Source organism: Heterodontus francisci, chromosome 12, assembly GCF_036365525.1.
Source record: "Heterodontus francisci isolate sHetFra1 chromosome 12, sHetFra1.hap1, whole genome shotgun sequence".
Lineage (NCBI taxonomy): Eukaryota > Metazoa > Chordata > Chondrichthyes > Heterodontiformes > Heterodontidae > Heterodontus > Heterodontus francisci.
This window is the reverse complement of record NC_090382.1, coordinates 73710984-73727425: the sequence shown is the minus strand read 5'-3', so window position 1 is coordinate 73727425 and position 16442 is coordinate 73710984. Positions and strand designations below refer to the sequence as shown.

At 42.2% G+C, this 16442-nt stretch overlaps 1 protein-coding gene and 1 long non-coding RNA gene across 6 annotated transcripts in view; one reads left to right on the top strand and one right to left on the bottom strand.

The window, feature by feature from the left end:
- Positions 1 to 16442, top strand: part of LOC137375922 (CCR4-NOT transcription complex subunit 7-like) — a 51946-nt gene that overhangs the window by 19969 nt on the left and 15535 nt on the right. The window contains exons 1-2 of one of the 5 annotated variants that reach the window (XM_068043624.1): positions 9626 to 9766; positions 12263 to 12412. In XM_068043624.1, the coding sequence (XP_067899725.1) occupies positions 12296 to 12412 (117 nt within the window). In that variant the 5' untranslated portion in view covers positions 9626 to 9766; positions 12263 to 12295. Of the gene's footprint in view, positions 1 to 9625; positions 9767 to 9904; positions 10140 to 11660; positions 12006 to 12262; positions 12413 to 16442 lie in introns of those variants that run through there. The other 4 variants (XM_068043625.1, XM_068043623.1, XM_068043622.1 and 1 more) reach the window with 4 other exon arrangements.
- LOC137375923 (uncharacterized) overlaps positions 11154 to 16442 on the bottom strand; it is an 80126-nt gene continuing 74837 nt past the window's right edge. Inside the window, exons 3-4 of the long non-coding RNA XR_010976096.1 lie at positions 14556 to 14607; positions 11154 to 12352 (exon numbers count right to left, since the gene is read on the bottom strand). This is a non-coding gene — a long non-coding RNA (uncharacterized lncRNA). The remainder of the gene's footprint in view (positions 12353 to 14555; positions 14608 to 16442) is intronic.

Sequence of the window (16442 nt, the reverse complement as noted above, 5' to 3'; positions counted from 1 at the left end):
GTTTCTTGATATCACGCGGAGTGAATCAAATTGGCCGAAGTCTGGCGTCTGTGATGCTGGGGACTTCAAGAGGAGGCCGAGATGGATCATCAACTCGGCACTTCTGGTTGAAGATTGTTGCAAAGGCTTCAGCCTTATCCTCCGTAATGAAGTGCTGGGCTCCCCCATCATTGAGGATGGGGATATTTGTGGAGCCACCTCCTCCAGTTAGTTGTTTAATTGTCCACCACCATTCACGGCTGGATGTGGCAGGACTGCAGAGCTTAGATCTAATCCGTTGGTTATGGGATTGCTTAGCTCTGTCTATCGCATGCTGCTTACGCAGTTTGGCACGCAGATAGTCCTGTGTTGTAGCTTCACCAGGTTGACACCTCATTTTGAGGTATGCCTGGTGCTGCTCCTGGCATGCCCTCCTGCACTCTTCATTGAACCAGGGTTGGTCTCCTGGCTTGATGGTAATGGTAGAGTGGGGGATATGCTGGGCCATGAGGTTACAGATTGTGGTTGAGTACAATTCTGCTGCTGCTGATGGCCCACTGTGCCTCATGGATGCCCAGTTTTGCATTGCTAGATCTGTTCGAAATTTATCCCATTTAGCACGGTGGTAGTGCCACACAACATGATGGAGGGCATCCTCAATGTGAAGGCGGGACTTCATCTCCACAAGGACTGTGCGGTAGTCACTCCTACCAATACTGTCATGGACATATGCATCTGCAGCAGGCAGATTGGTGAGGACGAGGTCAAGTATGTTTTTCCCTCTTGTTGGTTCTCTCACCACCTGCCGCATTCCCAGTCTAGCAGCTTTAGGACTCAGCCAGCTCGGTCAGTAGTGGTGCTACAGAGCCACTCTTGGTGATGGACATTGAAGTCCCCCACCCAGAGTACATTCTGTGTCCTTGCCACCCTCATTGCTTCCTCCAAGTGCTGTTCAACATGGAGGAGTACAGACCCATCAGCTGAAGGAGGGCGGTAGGTGGTAATCAGCAGGAGGTTTCTTTGTCCAGGTTTGACCTGATGCCATGAGACTTCATGGGGTCCGGAGTCGATGTTGAGGACTCCCAGGGCAACTCCCTCCCAACTGTATACCACTGTGCCGCTACCTCTGCTGGGTCTATCCTGTCGGTGGGACAGGACATACCCGGGGATGGTGATGGCAGTGTCTGGAACATTGTCTGTAAAGTATGATTCCGTGAGTATGACTATGTCAGGCTATTGCTTGACCAGTCTGTGGGACAGCTCTCCCAACTTTGGCACAAGCCCCCATAATGTTAGTAAGGAGGTCTTTGCAGGGTCGACAGAGCTGGGTTTGCCATTGTCATTTCCGGTGCCTAGTTCCATTCTTTTAATCTAATTTCCCCCTCTTCTCTTTCACTCTCTCTCTGACATTCAAGTTTTCTTATTCCAATTGCTTTTTCTTTTTCCCTTTCCTCTTTTTCCAATTCAAGTTTTCTTAATTCTCTTTCTACCTCAAGTTTTTTTGTTTCTTTTTCCTGCTGAAGCTCCAGTTTTTTCATTTCTAACTGAATCCTTGCCAATTCCACTGCATCACTCTTGGACCTACTACCCTCTTGTCTTTCGTTTTCGTTTTCTTGTTCCTCGTATTGCCCTTCATCTGTATTACCCTCATCATCATCATCATCTACTAATTCCAGATGTTTGGCTATTAATCCAAATAACCCTGCTTTTTTGGCACCTGATTTCAATTCCAACCCCAATTTCACTGCCAATTCTTTTCATTTGTTCTTAGTTAAAATTATCAAGTCACTCAGGGAAATATTCTGCTTTCCCAAAAACTCTGCTACAACCATTAATGCCATAGCAATGGTATAGACTGTACGTTATTATACAAAAGACCTGGTTCTTTTAATTTCTTTAAATTGGTGTCAGGTTTAGATTCCAACAATCAATTGATAAGATCCCAGACTTGACAGCAATTAATCTGATGCCAAACACAAGACCCCAATTTAAATATGTTATCCCAGAGACAAGTAATTACTATAATTCCAAATGTGAGCCCTCCAGATTAGATATGATTCAAATCCAGAAACCCAATTAATATGTGATTCAAATCTTGAGTGAGCCCCCAATTAATATGTTATTCAAATCCCGGGACGAGCCCCCAGTAAATATGTTACGACTGACCACTCATCTCAAAGCCCCCAATCAAAATATACGATTCTGATTGTGGTGGGACCAACGCACTGTTAATGCAATGCTGTCGTTCCACAGATTGGCTAACATATCAGTTAAAACTTGCCAAATTAAAGAAAGACCTAACCAAATTGTATCATTTATTAACCCCCGAATGAGGCTAACCAAACCAGGTGTCTTTAAATCAATAAATTAACTCTTTAATTAGCAGAACTAAATTCTTAAACGCTATGAAGATATAAACAACATTTAAAATAGAAAAAAATTAGAGTCTTTGCAAATTTACAGTCCAGTGTTTCTTGAAGTCTCACAGGATGTTGCTCGAAGTCCTCGCAGGATGTTGATCGAAGTCCTCGCAGGATGTTGCTCGAAGTCCTCGCAGGATGTTGCTCGAAGTCCTCGCAGGATGTTGATTCCTTCTCCAGCGAATTTCAACAATAAACGACTTGCAAACACTTTCAACAGAATCAATCTGACTTTAGAGTTTTTGAGGGATAAAAGATTGTCCCAGCCTAACTTCCTTTTCTTCAATTTAAATTACCAGAGATCTCTGTTTTGGCTTGATGTTTTTAGAATTTTGAGAGATAATAATTAATCAGACTAAATTCCTATTCCTTCAGTTTAAATGGTTGAGAGCTTTTTTTCCAGGCTCTGACACCACAGCTGTGTGTCTCTGTCAGTGTGTTCTGTTAGGATAAACTGTCTTCAACTTACAGCCAGTTCAAAACTGAATTGTAACAAATGTATCACATGGGACTCACTCCCAATGGCTGTTTCCATGGTATCGAGAATGCACCCTTTGAATTGCTGTCTCCAAATGGCTGTTTCTAAGGCAACAAAAATGCACCTTCCTATAACTCCTAAAGCTTGCCAGCTCTCAAAGCCTGATCCCTTGCAAGCCTTAAAGGCAAACCGCATATTCTGAAAAAGACTACAGGACATTGACAGGAGGGAGAGACAAAATAGGGAACTACAGGCCAGGTAGCCTAGCATCAGTTGTCTAGAAAGTGCTGGAATCTAAACAATGCACTTAGAAAATCGTAGCATGATCAGACAAAGTCAACCTGGTTTTATGAAAAGGAAATTGGGCTTAAAAGTGGATAAATCCCCAGGCCCAGATGAGATGTATCCCAGGCTGTTATGTGAGGCAAGGGAGGAGATTGCAGGGGCTCTGACACAAATTTTCAAATCCTCTCTGGCCAGAGGACTGGTGGACAGTGAACGTGGTACCATTATTCAAGAAGGGTAGTAGAGATAAACCAGGTAATTATAGGCCAGTGAGTCTAACATCAGTGGTAGGGAAACTATTGGAAAGAATTCTGAGGGACAGGATTAATCTCCACTTGGAGAGGCAGGGATTAATCAAGGATAGTCAGCATGGCTTTATCAGGGAGAGATCATGTCTAACAAATTTGATTGAATTTTTCAAGGAGGTGACTAGGTGTGTAGATGAGGGTAAAGCAGTTGATGTAGTCTACATGGACTTCAGTAAGGCTTTTGATAAGGTCCTGCATGGGAGATTGGTCAAGAAGGTAAAAGCCCATGGGATCCAGGGCAATTTGGCAAATTGGATCCAAAATTGGCTTAGTGGCAGAAGGCAGAGGGTGATGGTTGAGGGTTGTTTTTCCAATTGAAAGCCTGTGACCAGTGGTGTACCGCAGGGATCAGTGCTGGGACCCTTGTTGTATGTAATGTACATTAATGATTTAGACGTGAATATAGGAGGTATGATCAGTAAGTTTGCAGATGACACGAAAATTGGTGGTATCGTAAATAGTGAGGAGGAAAGCCTTCGATTGCAGGATGATATAGATGGGCTGGTAAGATGGGCAGAGCAGTGGCAAATGGATTTAATCCTGAGAAGTGTGAGGTGATGCATTTTGGGAGGACTAACAAGGCAAGGGAATATACAATGGATGGTAGGACCCTAGGATGTACAGAGGGTCAGAAGACCTTGGTGTACTTGTCCATAGATCACTGAAGGCAGCAGCACAGGTAGATAAGGTGGTTAGGAAGGCATATGGGATACTTGCCTCTATTAGCCAAGGCATAGAATATAAGAGTAGGGAGGCTATGATGGAGCTGTATAAAATGCTAGTTAGGCCACAGCTGGAGTACTGTGTACAGTTCTGGTTACCATACTATAGGAAGGATGTGATTTCACTGGAGAGGGTGCAGAGGAGATTCACGAGGCTGTTGCCTGGGCTGGAGCATTTCAGCTATGAAGAGAGACTGGATAGGCTCGAGTTGTTTTCCCCAAAACAGAGAAGGCTGAGGGGGGACCTGATTGAGGTATACAAAATTATGAGGGGCATGGGTAGGGTAGATAGTAAGAAACGTTTTCCCTTAGCAGAGGTGTCAATAACCAGGGAGCATAGATTTAAGGTAAGGGGCAGGATGTTTAAAGGGGATTTGAGGACATTTTCTTTCACCCAGAAGGTGGTTGGAATCTGGAACATACTATCTGAAGGGATGATAGAGGCAGGAATCCTCACAACATTTAAGAAGAATTTAGATGAGCACTTGAAATGCCATAGCATACAAGGCTATGGGCCTGGAGCTGGAAAATGGGATTAGAATAGATAGGTGCTTGATGGCTGGCACAGACATGATGGGCTGAAGGGACTCTTTCTATGTTCTATAACTCTATGTTTGACAAATTTATTAGAGCTTTTTGAAGATGCTAGTAGTCATGTAGATAAAAGGGAACCAGTGGATGTAGTCTACCTCGATTTCCAAAAGGCATTTGTGAAGGTGCCACTCAAAAGGTTGATAGGCAAGATAAGGGCTCATAGAGTTGGGGGTAATATATTAGCGTGGATAGAAGATTTGTTAATGGACAGGAAGCGAAGATTATGGATAAACAGGGCATTTTCAAGTTGGCACGCTGTAACTAGTGGAGTGTCACAAGGATCAGTGCTGAGGCCTCAGTTATTTACAATCTATATTAATGACTTAGATGAAGAGACAGAGTAAACTTGCTGATGATGCAAAGCTAGATGGGAATGCAAGCTGTGAGGAGGACACAAGGAGGCTGCAAAGAGATATAGACAGGATAAGTGAGTGGGCAACAATGTGGCAGATGGAGTATAATGTGGGGAACTGTGAGGTTATTCACTTTGGTAGTAAGAATACAAAAGAATATTTTTTTAAATGTGTGAAACTTGTGAATGTTGATGTTCAGAGGGACTTGGATGTACTTGTACAAGGAACACTGAAAATTAGCATGCAGGTACATCAAGAAATTAGAGAGGCAAATGGTATATTGGCCTTTATTGCTAGCGGATTGGAGCACAAGAATAAAGAGGTCTTGCTACAATTGTACAGGGCTTTGGTGAGACCACACCTGAAGTACTGTGTGCCGTATTGCTCTCCATGTTTGAGGAAGGGTATACTTGCATTGGAGGTGGTACAGCGAAGGTTCACTAGATTGGTCCCTTGGATGAGAGGGTTGTTCTGTGATGAGAGGATGAGTAAATTGGGTCTATACTCTCTGGAGTTTAGAAGAATGAGAGGTAATCTCATTGAAACATACAAGATTCTGCGGGGGCTTGACAGGGTGGACGCTTAGAGGTTGTTTCCCCGGCTGGGGAATCTAGAACATGGGCACATTCTCAGGATAAGGGGCCGATCATTTAGGACTGAGATGAAAAGAAATTTCTTCAAAGAGTTGTGAATCTTTGGAATTCTCTATCCCAGAGGGTTGTGGATGCTCCATCATTGAATATATTTAAGGCTGAGATGGACATATTTTTGGTCTCTTGGGGAATCAAGGGATATGGGAAGCAGGCGGGAAAGTGGAGTTGAAGCTGAAGATGAGTCATGATCATATTGAATGGTGCAGCAGACTCAAGGGGCCATATGGTCTACTCCTGGTCCTATTTCATATGTTCTTATGTTAGTAGAGGTGAGTGAAAGCTGGGACTTCACTGTCAGTAACAAAGATTGTTTCTACTGGTGGGCCAATTGGGAAGAAGGCGACTGAGATCAAAGGTTCTCACTGGAAGAACCAGTGGGAAGGGAGATGGAAGATTCTTAAACTAAGGGCTATTAGACCATGAGATGCTTCACTGTTGGCCATTGAGATAGACATTAGAACATAATTTCAAGGGAATGGAATAAATATTTGAAAAGGAGGAGTATGAACAGATCTGGGAGAAATGGGGTTACAGCAGACAGCGCCAGCATCAGTACAGGCACGGGGGGCTGAATGGGCTCTTGTGCTGTAATTTCAATTATTTAATGGAAACTCTCCTTTATTGAATCTGAGACCACAGAGTGGTTTAGAAGTGGACGATGTGACCTGTGCAGAATCCCAAACACTGATCCCTCTGACCTTTGCATAATCTCTCATCTGGGATCAGGTCATCAGGTCACCGGAAATTACATTTCTCCTATTACTACCAGTTACAGATAGACTATCAGTGAATTTTATCACTTTTGGTTATGGGGGAAATCTGTCCCCCAAGGATCTATCCTTGGCTCCTACTTTTTCTCATCAGCATGCTATCCCTTGGTGGCATCATCAGAAATCACAGCTTCAGTTTTCACATGTACGCTGAAGACACCCAGCTCTACCTCACCATCACCTCATTCAACTCCGCCACTGTCTCTAAATTATGAGACTGCTTGCCCGACATACAGGAAATTTCCTCCAATTTAATATTGGGAAGCTATTGTCTTCTGTCCCCGCCACAAACAACGTTCCCTAGCCACCCACGCCATCCCTCTCCCTGGCAACTATCTGAGGCTGAACCAGACTGTTTGCAACCTTGGTGTCATAATTGACCATGAGATGAGCTTCCAAACACATATTCGCACTATCACTAAGATTGCCTATTTCCACCTCTGTAACATTGCCCGACTCTGCCCCTTCCTCAGCTCATCTGCTACTGAAACCTTCATCCATGCCTTTGATACCTCTAGACTTTACTATTCCAATGCACTCCTGGGCAACCTCCCACATTCTATCCTCTGTAAACTTGAGATCATCCAAAACTCTGCTGCCCATGTCCTAACTCACACTAAGACCTGTTCACCCATCGCCTCTGAGTTCGCTGACCTACATTGGCTCCCGGTTAAGCAACGCTTCAATATTAAAATTGTTTTCAAAATGCTTCATGGCTTCCCTCCTTATCTCTGTAATCTCCTTGAGTCCCATGATCCACTGAGATCTGTGTTCCTCTAATTCTGGCCTCTTGAGCAACCCTGATTTTAATTGCTTCACCATTGCCAAGACCCTAAAATGTGGAATTCCCTCCCTAAACCTCTCTGCCTTTCTACCTCTCATTCATCCTTTAAAACGATCTTTAAAACTTAATCTTTGATGAAGCATTGATCATTTGCTCTAATAACTCCTCATGGTCTCAGTGTCAAATTTTACTTTATAACACTCCAATGAAGCGCCTTGAAACATTTTAAAGGCGCTCTATAAGTACAAGTTGTTGATGTTTAGCAGTATATTATTCGTTATCGGTACATTTTTAGTGAGTTATTATTAGTTCCTGGGGAATTGAAGTTCTGCCCACCTCTGATTTTGGATTTTCAGAAGGCTTTTGATAAGGTCCCACACAGGTTATTAAGCAAACTTTAAAGCACATGGGATTGGGGGTAATATACTGGCATAGATTTAGAATTGTTTAATGGACAGAAAACAGAGTAGGAATAAACAGGTCATTCTCAGGTTGGCAGGGTGTGACTAGTGGGGTACCACAAGGATCAGTGCTTGGGCCTTAGCTATTCACAATCTATATAAATGATTCGGATGTGGGGACCAAATGTACTATCCAAGTTTGCAGATGACACAAAACTAGGTGGGAATGTGAGTTGTGAGGAGGATGCAAAGAGGCATCAAGGGGGTTTAGACAGGCTAAGCGAGTGGGCAACAACATGGCAGAAATGTGGAAAAATGTGAAGTTATCCACTTTGGTAGGAAAAACAGAAATGCAGAGTATTTCTTAAATGGTGAGAGATTAGGAAGAATTGATGTCCAAAGGGACCTGGGTGTCCTTGTTCATAAGTCACTGAAAGTTAACAGGTGCAGTGAGCAATAAGGAAGGCAAATGGTATGTTGGCCTTTATTGCAAGGAAAGAAGCCTTGCTGCAATGATTTAGAGCTTTGGTGAGACCGTACTTGGAGTATTATGTACAATTTTGGTCTCCTGACCTAGGGAAGGATATACTTGCCATAGAGGGAGTGCAACGATGGTTCACCAGACTGATCCCTGGGATGGCAGGGTTGTCCTACGAGGAGAGACTGAGGAGACCTCTAGAGTTTAGAAGAATGAGAGTTGATCTCATTGAAGCATATAGAATTCTTACAGGGCTCGATGGGGTTGATGCAGGAAGGGTGTTTCCCCTGGCTGGGAATTCTAGAACCAGGGGACACAGTCATAAGAGGTAGGCCATTTAGGACTGAGATGAGGAGGAATTTCTTTACACACAGGTTGGTTAATCTTTGGAGTTCTCTACCACAGAGGGCTGTGGAGGCTCAGTCATTGAGTATATTCAAGACAGGATATGCTCATTGACTAAGCGTCTTTACAATTATAATTTTTTTTCAAAAGGTGTGTCTAATTAAAACCCGGCTGTTAACATTGGAGTCAATTCACCATTTTGTGTAGGCACTGTCAGTACTTTGCTAAAATAAAAGCAAAATACTGCGGATGCTGGAAATCTGAAACAAAAACAAGAAATGCTGGAATCACTCAGCAGGTCTGGCAGCATCTGTGGAAAGAGAAGCAGAGTTAACGTTTCGGGTTAGTGACCCTTCTTCGGAACTGACAAATATTAGAAAAGTCACAGATTATAAGCAAGTGAGGTGGGGGTGGGGCAAGAGATAACAAAGGAGAAGGTGCAGATTGGACCAGGCCACATAGCTGACCAAAAGGTCACGGAGCAAAGGCAAACAATATGTTAATGGTGTGTTGAAAGACAAAGCATTAGCATTAGTATTCACACCTAATCTGTACTAAAGCCTCACAGCTCCAGGGACCCGGGTTCGATTCCGGGTACTGCCTGTGTGGAGTTTGCAAGTTCTCCCTGTGTCTGCGTGGGTTTTCTCCGGGTGCTCCGGTTTCCTCCCACAAGCCAAAAGACTTGCAGGTTGATAGGTAAATTGGCCATTATAAATTATAGGTAGGTGGTAGGGAAATATAGGGACAGGTGGGGATGTTTGGTAGGAATATGGGATTCGTGTAGGATTAGTATAAATGGGTGGTTGATGGTCGGCACAGACTCGGTGGGCCGAAGGGCCTGTTTCAGTGCTGTATCTCTAATCTAACCTGCTTCTCTTTCCACAGATGCTGCCAGACCTGCTGAGTGATTCCAGCATTTCTTGTTTTTGTGTCAGTACTTTGCTCATCCCTGCCGATTATTATTGCGTTCGGATGATTGTTAAATGATTGATGTATTATACCTGGCTAGGCCCCGCCCCCGAGTGGCCAGTGCGCATGTCTGTTGCGGCCGTCTTTGTCCCTTCATAATTAGTTCCGGGCGGCTGGGACGCTGCTGGAGTCGCAGCGAATTAAAATAAAAAGGAATCAGTTGGCGGCCTTTTCACGCGCTTTGTGAGTGCGAGTTTTATTTAAACTTGGCGAGTGGCGGCTACAAGGTAAGCGGCTCAGTGACGGCTAGGAGGTAGTTTGAGAAGCCGGACCAGTCGGGTTGAGGCAGAAAAGCGACTTTGTTCTCAGGCGGGGGTAGTTCCTGGCCCAACCTTCAAAATCTTCCCGCCTATACTCTTGCCCAGCACAGAGGGTCCGGCCGCCTTCACATCAAACGCACTTTTGCTCTAACTGTTTTCATTTCGGGCCTGAAACTTCTGATGCAGAAGCTCCTACAACGACGTATCGCCTATACCTCATGTCTGCAGCTTACAGAATGTGAATGCTCCACGATTACAATAACCCGTTATTAAGGAGAAGCTGCATTCTCCGGAAATACATTATGTCGCACCAAGGAATTTATTTCACATAAACTGCACGGTTGGAATGCTTTAGTCAACTCGATCGCATAATGCTAAAAATGATCAAATCTGCGCAAAATTTCTGAATTTTTCAATCGCTTATTCTGGGTATTTGGTGTAGGATTGAAGATGATGGAACATCTTCCTTTTAGATCACCTGTACTTTGAATTAAAACATGCAAGGCCAGATCTTGTATATGGACATTTGTTTCCAAATACAGTAAAATTAGTGTGGGGAACTTGGTGTTCAGAGTTTAATCCTGCATGAACAGCAATGCCAACCTCAGTGTCTCCAATCATGAGACAAACTCTTAAAGATCAAGAGATTCAGTACATAAATCATTAGTTGCTATTTTTTCAGATGTAAACGAATATAGAAAAAAAACCTGAAAAGACCGATACATAATTGTCAAAAAGGAAAACCTACTTTGTAATGTCCTGCCAAACATTAATAGCATAGGAACTAAACATCATTTGCCTTTTAGGAAAAAATACCATAGTAATATGTAAATCCAGGCAATACTTAAAATGCTCTGCAAGGAAATATTAAGTAATATTAAACTGGAATTGCTGGGTTCAGTGATCCAGTGTAGATTACATTGAACTGGAAAAACAAATCAACTGAGCTGGAAAGCCTGCTGAATGCAAGTTGCACAAATAGCTTCTCCTCTAAGGGCTCTTTCTCAGTCTAATAAAATATTAAATGTTTGCTGAATAATCTTGGAAATATGCACACCATGGGCCTAATGAATCTTTTACTAACCTTCCAAACTAAAATATTAACAATTCTGAGAAAGTGAATAAAACCTCTCTGAAGTTTTACAACTGTTAAAATGCATGCAGACTTGATCACCAGCACAGTGGCTGTCAAACATTTTTGGTTGAAGGACCCCTTTCAAATGGATCAGTATTCATGGACCTCCCATGTAAATTATAATACTCATAATGTGTAAGTGCTGCATGTAAACAGTTTTTTAATAATGATTTTTAAGAAAACAGTATTTACTTAGGACTCATGAGTAATATATCAGCATGGATTGAGAATTGTTTAATGATCGAAGACAAACAGTAGGAATAAACAGGACATTTTTAGGTTGGCAGGCTATGGTGCAAGGATCAGTACTTGGGTCACAGCTATATACAGTCTTTATTAAATGAATTAGATGAGGTGACTGAGTTTAACATTTCCAAGTTTGCTGACGATACAAAGTAAGGTGGAAAAGTAAGCAGTGAGAAGGACTCAAAGAAAGCTGCAGAGGGATATAAGTCAGGTTGGATTTGTGGTTAAGAATGTGGCAGCTGAAATGAAATGTGGCACGTTATGAAGTTATCCACTTTGGTAGGAAAAATAAAAAAGCAGAATATTTTTTGAATGGTGAGAGACTGCGAAAAGTTTACTTTCAGAGGGACCAGGGTATCCTTGCACATGAATCACAAAGTGAACATGCAGGTGCAGGAAGCAAGTCCGAAGGTAGATGGTATGTTAGCTTTTGTTACAAAGCAATTGGAGTACAAGATGTGCTTAAAGATTGCCTGTTAATGGCATCCACACACAACCAATACAAACAGCTATTGGCCAAATCAATATTAACAGCAGTGTCACCCCATTTAGATGTTTAACATAATCAAAGTATGTTATTTTAATTTGAAAATAAGAGTTTCCTTCCCTCCAATTCTGTTAGAGTAAAATTACACTTATTGCATGAGTCCAAATTGAACACAACCTATTTTTACAGCAGCAGCTGGCCTCCCACCTCCCCATCCCTCCCACCAAAAGTAAATGTGAGATTCACTGCTGAAAACCATGGCAGCCAAGGTGCCCATCATCATGAAGAAGGGCAAGTATTCAGGAGCTTCGGGGGTGAATATCTTGTCAGCTACTTATGTGGGTCTTACACTAACTACAGTTAATTTATACAAAGCAGGCGTTTGTCTGTCTTTCTTTTCTTCCCCTTATGTTTTTCTCTCTCGCCTGCTAAAGAGATTATTTTGTGGACTCCTGCACTAGCAGACTGGTCATGTACAAAATTGTGTTGTTTGAAAGTCTCAAAATCATGAGCACGGCTCAGAAATCACATCTCGCACATTGAATTTGCGAGAATTCGCATGTCTGCATCAGTTTATGTTGTTTGCTGTTTCCAGTGCCCATCAGCTCTCTTTGGAAATCTATTCAAAATGCCGGCTGCAGAAGAAGACCACAGTCAGATAATCCGAGAGGTATGGGCAAATAACCTGGAAGAAGAGATGAGAAAAATTCGCCTGATTATTCAGAAATACAACTATATAGCTATGGTAAGTGTTCATGAACTGTGTGAGAGTGGTTGAATTGTGACTACCTGATATGCCACTACTGTAAATGAAGTGAAACAAACTTTAGAGACCTGGAGAATGAATTGAAACAGATATTGCTATGTAAATACTTTAACATTATGCATGTATGATAGCATTTGATTTTACATAAGTTTTGGGGAGATGGAGCAGAAAATGAGGGCTCTTGTTTGTAATAAAGTAATGACTGGACTCCAAACATTTCATAATTGAATGTACGTTTTTTTAAAAAAAATATGGACAGAAGGGTTAGTCTAGGTTAACCTTGGGACACTATAGAAATCCACGGTCTAGCTTTGAAGTGTTATTGAAAAAGGCCTGGGAATATCTTGCCCTGCCTGTTGGAAAGGGATGGTGAATGCATGGATGGGAAATTCAATTGAGAAAGCAGTAACTTAAAAGGTTCTAAATTTTAAAACTTGTCAAATAAGGGTGAGTGGAGGTATTTGCTTCAAAGAAAAATTGTTATACTTACAGTTTCCTACAATGAGAAAAGAGAAAGAACTTTCATTTATATAGCACCTCTCATGACTTCAGTCCCAAAGTAGCTTCACAGCCATGAAGTACAATTGCAGTGTTGTGAAGGTGGTAGTAAATTTATGCAGACTCTCAAAAAAAAAATCACTTGAGAAAGGAAATTGGAAATGCTTTTGTTGCTTACTTACAAAAACAACTTGCTTGCATTTGTATAATGCCTTTAATGTAGTTAAATGTCCCAAGGAGCATTATCAAACATAATCTGATATTGAGACACATAAGGAAATATGAGTAGAGGTGAGCAGAAGCTTGATTGAAGAGGTGGATTTTAAGGAGTGCTTTAAAGGGGAGGGAATTCCAGAACTTAGGGCCTTGGCAGCTGTAGGCACAGCCACCAGTGGTGGAGTGATTAAAATCAGGGATGCTGAAGAGGCTAGAATTCGAGAAGCACAGATACCTCGGATGGTTATGGGGCTGGAAAAGATTATAGAGATGGGGAGTGGCAAGACCATGGAGGGATTTGAAAACAAGGATGAGAATTTTAAAATCGAGGCATTGCTGGACTGGGAACCATTGTTATCAGTGGGTACAGGGGTAATAGTTGAATCGGTCTTGATGCAAGTTAGGATACAGGCAGCAGTATAAAACTTAGGTTAGTAGTCGTTGGTATGCCTTGGTACTGCAAAACATCAAGTATATATTGCCAGTATTTGATGATTGAGGATGTACTAAAGCGTCCACAGTTTTCTACGGCAGTTTTTAATGATGCCTGTACCACTAGGGAAGGGGAATTTCTGAGTCTGGAGATTGAATACGGAGAGACAAACTTTCTTTCAATAAGATGAAGTACTCTGTTTGTTCTTAGATTAGAATTCCAAACCCTTTCGGGCTGCTTGTCTGTCATTAGTTATACCTAATTCGGAACTTGAGGCACTTTTCCTTATTTTCTGTCCATTAGAGGATTTTACGTTAATATTTTCACCTTGCACCCACCTTCCCTTTTCATTTACTATGAATTTCAACAAACTATCCAGTGGACCTAGTTTAAATCTTCCTATATTTTTAATAGTGATCAGGCACCAACTAATTAATGACTTCAAGTATAATTGGTAGCAATGAAAACACTGTTGCTGATTTGGAGGTGTGACTATACTGACAGTGGCATAAAAATTATAGCAAAAGCAAAATACAGTGAATGTTGGAAATCTGAAATAAAACCAAAAAATGCTGGAAAACAACTCGGGTCAGGCAGCATCTGTGGAGAGTGAAACAGTGTTAGTGATCTTTCATTAGAACTGTAGGTCAATGACCTGAAGTGTTAACTTTGTTTCTCTCTCCATAGATCCTGCCTAACCGGAGTGTTTTGCAGCATTTTCTGTTTTCATTTGCATAGAAACTAACATTTTTGAATAATTTGATATGTCTGTATTCAGATTATTTTTGTAGGAATTAACTGGTATAGCTTCAGCTGCTTTGGCTGGCAGATTGGTCCACATACTCACTATTTTGTTCGGGTGGATGGGGGAGGGGGGGATGGTAATTTCTCTCTCCATTATAGGTAGTTTAATTTTGAATCTGACTCAGTTTCACTATACCATCTTTTTCTAATTCATAGTTCAAAACTACTTACATTTTTATCAGGATCTGGATTCTGCATTTCACCACCTGCCACTCCATCTTTTCTACAATAAAAGCAACCATAGTTCTGTTATTCTTTGCTTTTAACTTATGTCTCTACATCTTCATTGTTGCTCATGGCTGAACCCTTTTCAATGCATCATTGGTGTTTTTAAGGTATCTATCCAAATGCCCAAAATAGCAAACAGTATTACAAATATGGCCACACTAATCCTGTCTGCGTTCCAACTACTTATTATGATTGTTTTCACATTTTTAAAATTCTTTTTACCCTCATCTTTTTTGTGGGTGTCCGTTGGGGTGAAATTCAACAGAGGAAAAACTAGTACTGAACTGCCCAACAATATTGAATGGGCAGCTATAAAGTCATAGAATCATACAGCACAGAAGGAGGCCTATTGTGCCTGTGCCCGCTCTTTGAAAGAGCCATCTTATTAGTCCAGCTCCCCTGCTCTTTCTCCATAGCCCTGTAAATTTTCCCTCTTCTAGCATTATCCAATTCACTTTTTGAAAGTTATCACTGAATTTGCTTTCACTACTCATTCAGGCATTGCATTCCAGATCATAACTCACTATATATAAACGTTTTTCTCATGTTGCCTCTTACTCTTTTGCCAATTACCTTAAATGTCCACCCATTACGGATTTGGAACTGGTTCCAGTTAAAACAGTACTGGATCTGAGCATAAATATAAACAAGAAATGCTGGAAATACTCAGCAGGTCTGGCAGCATCTGTGGAGAGAGAAGCAGAGTTAACGTTTCAGGTCAGTGACCCTTCTTCAGAACTGGCAAATATTAGAAATGTGAAAGGTTTTAAGCAAATAAAGCGGGGGGGGGGGGGGGGGGCGCAAGAGATAACAAAGGAAAAGGTGTAGATAGGACAAGTTCACAGAATAGCTGACCAGAAGGTCATGGAGCAAAGGCAAACAATATGTTAATGGTGTGCAGAAAGACAAAGCATTAGTACAGATAGGGTGTTCACGGACTGAATATTGAACAGCCGCAAGTACAAACATGAAATAAAGTGGGTAAGCAAACTAAGATGAAATAAAATAAAATAAACACAAAAAAAAATAACTAAAAATAAAAGTAAAATGGGGGGGCCCTGTCCTGCTCTGAAATTATTGAACTCAATGTTCAGTCCGGCAGGCTGTAGTGTGCCTAATCGGTAAATGAGATGCTGTTCCTCAAGCTTGCGTTGATGTTCACCAGAACACTGCAGCAATCCCAGGACAGAGATGTGGGCAAGAGAGCAGGGGGGAGTGTTGAAATGGCAAGCAACTGGAAGCTCGGGGTCATGCTTTCGGACTGAGCGGAGGTGTTCCGCAAAGTGGTCACCCAGTCTACATTTGGTCTCCCCAATGTAGAGGAAACCACATTGTGAGAAGCGAATACAGTATACTATATTGAAAGAAGTACAAGTAAATCGCTGCTTCACCTGAAAGGAGTGTTTGGGGCCTGGGATAGTGAGGAGAGAGGAGGTAAATGGGCAGGTATTACATCTCCTGTGATTGCAGGGGAAGGTGCTGTGGGAAGGGGACGAGGTGGTGGGGGTAATGGAGGAGTGGACCAGGGTGTCGTGGAGGGAACGATCCCTTTGGAATGCTGACAGGGGAAGATGCATTTGGTAGTGGCATCACGCTGGAGGTGGCGGAAATGGCGGAGGATGATCCTTTGGATATGGAGGCTGATTGGGTGGAAAGTGAGGACAAGGGGAACCCTGTCACGGTTCTGAAAGTGAGGGTAGAGGTGTGGGAAATGGGCCGGACACAGTTGAGGGCCCTGTCAACCACAGTGGGGGGGAATCCTCGGTTGAGGAAAAAGGAAGACATATCAGAAGTGCTGTCATGGAAGGTAGCATCATTAGAACAGATGCG